At 45.0% G+C, this 8,006-nt stretch overlaps 1 protein-coding gene across 1 annotated transcript in view; it reads right to left on the reverse strand.

Moving 5' to 3' along the window:
• LOC115137765 (membrane-associated phosphatidylinositol transfer protein 3-like) overlaps positions 1–7,159 on the reverse strand; it is a 153,871-nt gene extending 146,712 nt beyond the window's left edge. The window contains exon 1 of the mRNA XM_065024447.1: positions 6,802–7,159. Coding sequence (XP_064880519.1) covers positions 6,802–6,826 — 25 coding nt within the window. The 5' untranslated portion in view covers positions 6,827–7,159. The remainder of the gene's footprint in view (positions 1–6,801) is intronic.
• Positions 7,160–8,006: the final 847 nt, after the last annotated feature.

Here is an 8,006-nt window from a genome sequence, read left to right on the forward strand (position 1 = left end):
CCGGATGCATGTTGGATGTCGGCGCCAGATGCATGTTGGATGTCGGCGCAGGATGCATGTTGGATGTCGGCGCCAGATGCATGTTGGATGTCGGCGCAGGATGCATGTTGGATGTCGGCGCCAGATGCATGTTGGATGTCGGCGCAGGATGTATGTTGTATGTTGGCGCAGGATGCATGTTGGATTTCGGCGCCGGATGGATGTTGTATGTCAGCCCCGGATGCATGTTGGATGTCGGCGCAGGATGCATGTTGGATGTCGGCCCCGGATGCATGTTGGATGTCGGCCCCGGATGCATGTTGGATGTCGGCGCAGGATGCATGTTGGATGTCGGCCCCAGATGCATGTTGGATGTCGGCGCAGGATGCATGTTGGATGTCGGCGCAGGATGCATGTTGGATGTCGGCCCCGGATGCATGTTGGATGTCGGCGCAGGATGCATGTTGGATGTCGGCGCAGGATGCACGTTGGATTTCGGCACCGGATGCATGTTGGATGTCGGCGCAGGATGTATGTTGGATGTCGGCCCCGGATGCATGTTGGATGTCGGCGCCAGATGCATGTTGGATGTCGGCGCCAGATGCATGTTGTATGTCGGCGCAGGATGCATGTTGGATTTCGGCGCCGGATGCATGTTGGATGTCGGCGCAGGATGCATGTTGCATGTCGGCGCCAGATGCATGTTGGATGTCGGCGCAGGATGTATGTGGTATGTCGGCCCTGGATGCATGTTGGATGTCGGCGCAGGATGCATGTTGGATGTCGGCGCAGGATGCATGTTGGATGTCGGCCCCGGATGCATGTTGGATGTAGGCGCAGGATGTATGTTGCATGTCGGCCCTGGATGCATGTTGGATGTCGGCCCCGGATGCATGTTGGATGTAGGCGCAGGATGTATGTTGTATGTCGGCCCCGGATGCATGTTGGATGTCGGCGCCGGATGCATGTTGGATGTCGGCGCCAGATGCATGTTGGATGTCGGCGCAGGATGCATGTCGGATGTCGGCCCCGGATGCATGTTGGATGTCGGCGCAGGATGCATGTTGGATGTCGGCCCCGGATGCATGTTGGATTTCGGCGTCGGATGCATGTTGGATGTCGGCGCCGGATGCATGTTGGATGTCGGCGCAGGATGTATGTTGTATGTCGGCCCCGGATGCATGTTGGATTTCGGCGCCGGATGCATGTTGGATGTCGGCGCAGGATGTATGTTGTATGTCGGCCCCGGATGCATGTTGGATGTCGGCGCCAGATGCATGTTGGATGTCGGCGCAGGATGCATGTTGGATGTCGGCGCCAGATGCATGTTGGATGTCGGCGCAGGATGTATGTTGTATGTTGGCGCAGGATGCATGTTGGATTTCGGCGCCGGATGGATGTTGTATGTCAGCCCCGGATGCATGTTGGATGTCGGCGCAGGATGCATGTTGGATGTCGGCCCCGGATGCATGTTGGATGTCGGCGCAGGATGCATGTTGGATGTCGGCCCCGGATGCATGTTGGATGTCGGCGCAGGATGCATGTTGGATGTCGGTGCAGGATGCATGTTGGATGTCGGCGCAGGATGCATGTTGGATGTCGGTGCCGGATGTATGTTGGATGTCGGCTCCAGATGCATGTTGGATGTCGGCCCCGGATGCATGTTGGATGTCGGCGCCAGATGCATGTTGGATGTCGGCGCAGGATGCATGTTGGATGTCGGCGCAGGATGCATGTTGGATGTCGGCGCCGGATGCATGTTGGATGTCGGCGCAGGATGCATGTTGGATGTCGGCCCCGGATGCATGTTGGATGTCGGCGCCGGATGCATGTTGGATGTCGGAGCCGGATGCATGTTGGATGTCGGCGCAGGATGCATGTTGGATGTCGGCGCAGGATGCATGTTGGATGCATTTGCTGTTTGTTTTGGTTGTGTTTCAGATTATTCTGTGCCCAAACAAAATTAATGGTAAATGATATATTGTGACATTTTGGAGTCACTTTTATCGTAAATAAGAATAGAATATGTTTCTAAACACTACTACATTCATTTGGCTGCTACTATAATTACAGATAGTAATTCTCTCCTGAATGAATCGTGGATAATGATGAGTGAGAAAGTTATAGACGGACAAATATCATACCCCCCCAAAAATGCTTGGGGGTTTGATATTTATGCATCTTCATTTCAAATCCAAAATGCTGGAGTACAGAGCCAAAAAACAACTAAAAGAACACTGTACATGCCTGAAGTCTACTTCTGTCTCCAACCTAAGGTTTTGATCAAGTGGAAATTGAAGAGTGAAAGACCACATGTAACCCCTAAACCCCTGATGTTCTTCACATCAATGAGGAGATAATGTTTTTAGGAGAAGCTGAAACAGAAATACTGATTCATCATGTTCCAAGTACATATGATATGGCATGTTTGGCAGAGCCTCTGCTAAAATCAAAACGGATGTTCCCATCTCCTCTTATCAAAAATGCAATTTCCTTACTGATCCCCAGCTGCTTTTTGGTAATGAAAGACTTTCTATAGAGAAAAGAGGAAAAGGGTATGTGGCAGAATCCTTAGAGACACCCTAAAAAAAGCTACAGATCCACTCAGAACAGATCTCAAGTAATGATGAAGCAGATAAGAAGAACGTGTGTGAATATAAGAAAGATTACAATAAAGTCTATATCTAGGCCAAGTTGTTTTACTGTAGATCAAGTAAAAGGAGAACAAAATGTCCTATCTACAAACTGCAATGACACAGAGATTACACACTACAGTCAAAGGTGCAACAGTATTGAAAGAAAATAGATCATGGAGATATGGAGGTAGGAACAGTAACCCTTACATGTTGCAGTTTGCCATCAATCTTATACCAGTGTGTTCAAGCATTGCAGGGTTCAAATGATCTTCAGGAGCAGAACGGCGAGCATGGCTGGAATGATGGCTGTGGCCATAGATTTGCCATTAGCTCAGCGAGGGATAATCACTCACATCATATTGTGACTATTATGACAAACTGAAGAAAGGACTGCAGTTACAGCTACTTACAATTCAATTAGTCTGTTAGTTTCAAGGAAATCTATTGTCGATTATAAACTGGGGAGCAATGCTTTCCTCTCAATCATATTACAGCATATCATGAATAATCTGCACTTGCAAAACTGGTGACAGAGTGAAAAGCTTCCTGCTACAATGTACAGAGGACTCTTATTAACCTTCTAAGAACAAGTTTCCCACTGGGCACAAACGTCATTTCAACGTCTAGTTTTGATTTAATTTTGGTTGTGTTGTCAACTAATGTCAATTCAACGCAAAAATCAACAGAACATTTCACCATGTCTTTGGATTTAGGTTAAAAGTTGTGTGAAAAAAAAATCCATTATGTTGATGGCTTATTGCAAATTCAATCAGTTTTCCACGTTGATGCAACAACATCACATAGATTTTTTGTTGTTAAAATGACGTGGAAACAATGTCGAATCAATAAGTGTTTGCCCAGTCGGTTATGAGCTCTTGAAATAATCTAATCTGTCTCTCTCTCTCTGTCTGTCTCTCTATCTGTCTCTCTCTATGTATGTCTCTCTATCTGTCTCTCTCCCTCTATGTCTGTCTCTCTATCTGTCTCTCTCTCTCTCTACGTCTGTCTCTCTCTCTCTCTCTCTGTCTGTCTCTCTATCTGTCTCTCTCTCTATGTCTGTCTCTCTATCTGTCTCTCTCTCTCTGTCTGTCTCTCTATCTGTCTCTCTCTCTATGTCTGTCTCTCTATCTGTCTCTCTCTCTCTCTCTATGTCTGTCTCTCTATCTGTCTCTCTCTCTCTCTCTCTCTCTATGTCTGTCTCTCTCTATGTCTGTCTCTCTCTCTATGTCTGTCTCTATATCTGTCTCTCTCTCTCTGTATGTCTCTCTATCTGTCTCTCTCTCTCTCTCTGTCTGTCTCTCTATCTGTCTCTCTCTCTCTGTCTCTCTATCTGTCTCTCTCTCTCTGTCTGTCTCTCTATCTGTCTCTCTCCCTTCTGTTGCATCTCTCTTTACTCATTGAATCAACTGCTGATTGCGGTGAATCAGTAAATTAGCAGATGCAATTGCGACATGGCTGGTATGTGATCTGGATAGGATTCTACTATACAGAGCTGAGCTCCCTCTCCTAACACCTGGGCTGGTTCAAAACATACTGCCACTGTGTGTCCCAAATGGCACCCTATTATTTTGGTCAGAGTCCTGGTCAAAGGTAGTGCACTATAAAGGGAATAGAGAGTCATTTGGGACGCACACACTATGTTTCAGTCAGCAGCCAGTGGCATAAGCGCATGTTACTCTAGCAAAATGTTTTATTCAAGTGCATTGGGTAGTCTCCCTACATGTTTTGTTGTTGTTGGTATTTATAGGATCACATCTCATAGCTGTTGTGTACTTTTTGTACCTGCCAGGTAGGACATTAGCCTCCCTTCTGTAAGGCAGGTGGTGAGGGAGATTCTTAAAATTGTATTGTTTTCATTATAAAACTAATTTCAGTTCTACCTAAATTACATTATTGGAAAGCCTGGTAAAAGTAACCTCATCCTCAGACTCAACTGCGAGAGAGAGCCGACTGGGTGAACGAGACTAAGTAGTAAGACCATAACTTGGCCTTATTGTATGCAATGTAATTCTGTCTCTGGTGTTCAGTTCCTGAGATTACGGTCCAATCATCAGCCAACCAACAGTGACTGTATAAGACAAATGACTTATGTGACCTTAACATCATGGTTTTAATTACCTCCATAACAAATCATTGCACCCCTATAACAAAATCATAATTGTTGGGCACTGCGAAAAGAGACATTGGGCACCACCAAGAGTCATGTATAATTTGAATACTGCTTGACTTACTGAAACTGGATAATAAAGGCCTACAATGGGTATTTTATTATCATTCAGCTCACAAATATTACCAATTTACGTCACGTCTCCAGAGTCGAGTCAAGGTTAAATATATAATGGAACAGTCATGACATATTAAATCAATTCAAAAAGCATAGCTATGCGTTATGATGAATACAAAACTAGGATGGGTCTGACTGGGTCACTCTAAAGAAAACTCACCAGTTGCTCATCAATCTTTTATCACTCTACTTTCAGGAAAGTTGGACAAAATCAGGCAGGGTCTACATCCCAAATGGCACCCTATATTCCTTACATAGTGTACTACTTTTGACCAGATCCCCAGTGGCCCTGGTCAAACGTAGTGCACTATTTAGGGAATTGGGTGTGACACACAACCCATGCTGTCCAAAGCCCATTGCTTCATGTGTTGTTGTTGAGGAATTCACTATAGCACTGGACAGCACACAATCGATCGTGCGATCGTTATCTAATTAAATTCATTAGACCAAAGATGGGCCCAAGTATTTCACACACAGTCATGTTTTCAAGATATGTTGTGTTTTTACCTAGACCTCAAACACATTCATTCAACAGAAACATTCACTTAGGATTCCACCATCTCAATCACCTTCCACTGCACTTTGTCACCTTCTTCCTCACCTACCATAAGAATTATCAAGGTGCAATGGAAGGTGATTTAGAAGGTGAACCAAATGTAGTCTACACTGAACTTTTCATATTTCATTAAATGCACTGAATCATGAAGAATAGACTATCAATTTCCATAACCACCAGAACACATCTCCCTGGGGAATGCTATGTAGTGGCCTTGATACACTATTCATTTCAATTGTATCAATGTGTGCATTGGTGTTTTAGTAAGCAGGGGTGGACTGGCCATCTGGCAGGGTCGATGCCAGGGTTGATTTCTGGTCCCAGTCTGCCCCTGTCAGTAAGGTATTGAACCCCATGGTGATCAACTGGATATCAACCAGGTATAATGAAAATGCAGTTAAAACACTTATAACACCTTCATTACAACATTAATTTAACTGTATCACCTGCATGTTAGCATTTTTCATAATTAATCTTGTTCTGCAGGCAGCTCTGCAGTGGTCACTAGCTGGCACAACCATAAAGTCATAGAATCTCATTTTAAACATAACCCTAACCACAATGCCAACCCTAACGCCTAACCTTAAAATAAGCCCAAAAGGCTATTTTTTGTTTTCATACATTTTAACAATATAGCCAATTTTGACTTTGCAGCTGGCCTATCTTAGAAGAACTCGCTCAGTTCTGCCTCCAGGACAAGACTCATGACAATAAACGTCGACCTGCGTATCAACTCGTGCGTCCTGTTTTAATTCTGGAAAGTCCAGTTTTACTTTTATAATACACGAATTCATACTGTTAAATATTTGTGTGGACAACAATAGTCCAACTAATAGCCTACTAATAATAGCCTATCCACTAACAATGTAATTTTCCTTGAATGCATGCTTGTCAACAAAGATTGATCCGCGTTTGAGTCTCTCAGGAACTGAAAAGGGTTTACCCAAATAATTTAATATGCTCAATATATGTGATTAACGAGGTCCAAATCTAAGTTTTGCGCGCGCTTTTTCCCGTCGTTAATGGTCAGGATGACCGTATCACACCTTACATGTGTCAAAATAATTTACAATGAACGTACTCAGACAACATCGACAAAACACGTCACACCGTTTGACAAACATCTCAGAGGACACGGGTTGATTTTTATTCTGATAGACTACTGAACGGTAACATCACGCATTCCAACAGATTGTCAAGAAGAGCCAGCGGGCTATTGCGCGCATGCATCGTTTTACATGATTTAGGTTGAGACGTTGACTTATTGCGACCTGATAACCTCATAAGATTTGACACCGGAGGAGACATGGTAGGCTATATAAAAAATATTGAACCGAGCACCTTACCTTTCCCTCTCGTTTCCTTCGCCATCCCAACCTCTACGTCTCTACCAAGGTAGGTGCGGAGTCACCGGGGTGTAATTTTGTCAGATAGTTTTAACCGAGTGGGCGCTCCCTCCCTCGTCTCCGCACCTTGACGCCAGCCAGGCAGAAGATAGGTAGCCCTGAGGCAGTGAGGATGCGCTTTTTCTCTCGGCTTGAATTCTGCAGCTGAGATCCTCTGGCTCATCGGTGACAAGACCCACATCCAGTGAATCTACCTCTTGTACTGAACACACTTTCAGTTTTTTGTATCTGTGCAGACTTTGCTACTGCCCTCCCCTCCACTACCGTCACATCAGTAGAACTGTTTCAAGGACCAGAGTTAGACTGCCTCCAGTGGCTCGCTGGTGTGCCACCCAAGGGCGTCCGTTGTATGAATTGGCTCTGCCTCCTGCAGTTGGGATTCCAATCAAATAAATTAGTCGACAGTGACACATTGATGCAAACTGATTTGCATTGGATGCACTTCTAACCATGGACGCGAGGTCTAGTGGACGCGAGGTCTAGTTGACGTGAGGTCTAGAAATAAATATAGCCCAATTGGAAAACGACACATCTACAAAATCGCACTCCTGCCTATTCAATTAGGTAGTTACAACTGTTATGATTGTAGAGTAAAATAATAAAGATAAGATAACCTAGAAGCCTATAAACAACAGACTGAGGTTAATGTTTCGGTATGTTGAAACATAAGTATGCTGCACGCAGCAGACATGACAAATAGCTTGACAAAGACTCTTTATTGACCTTAAAGACATGATGATGATAATGACTGTCTCCGAGCCACAGATGGGGGCCTAAAGGGCAAGGACTGACTCTCACCTTGTCATCACGCTAGCTTTATTTCCTGCAGCCTTGGCTCCTCCACAGTGTTAGGTCAGAGACCCAGCTATAAAACATACTGGAACCAGAGTTCAACAGCATAGCATCACAGCACATTCCTCATGGTCCACAGACGGCTCACATCTTAGGCTTTGCGCGGAGTGGACTTGCATTTAAGAGAAACTGTTATTAGCCACATGGATCAGATGCATGCATTAATGGCCTGCATGATGAGGGATGTAGGTTAAGTCCCAAATGGCACCCTATTCCCTCAAAGTGCACCATAGTGCACTTTTGCCCTAGTCTGGTCAAAAGTAGTGCACTATAAGGGCAAAGGGTGCCATTTT

Source organism: Oncorhynchus nerka, linkage group LG11 (assembly GCF_034236695.1).
Source record: "Oncorhynchus nerka isolate Pitt River linkage group LG11, Oner_Uvic_2.0, whole genome shotgun sequence".
Taxonomy (NCBI): domain Eukaryota; kingdom Metazoa; phylum Chordata; class Actinopteri; order Salmoniformes; family Salmonidae; genus Oncorhynchus; species Oncorhynchus nerka.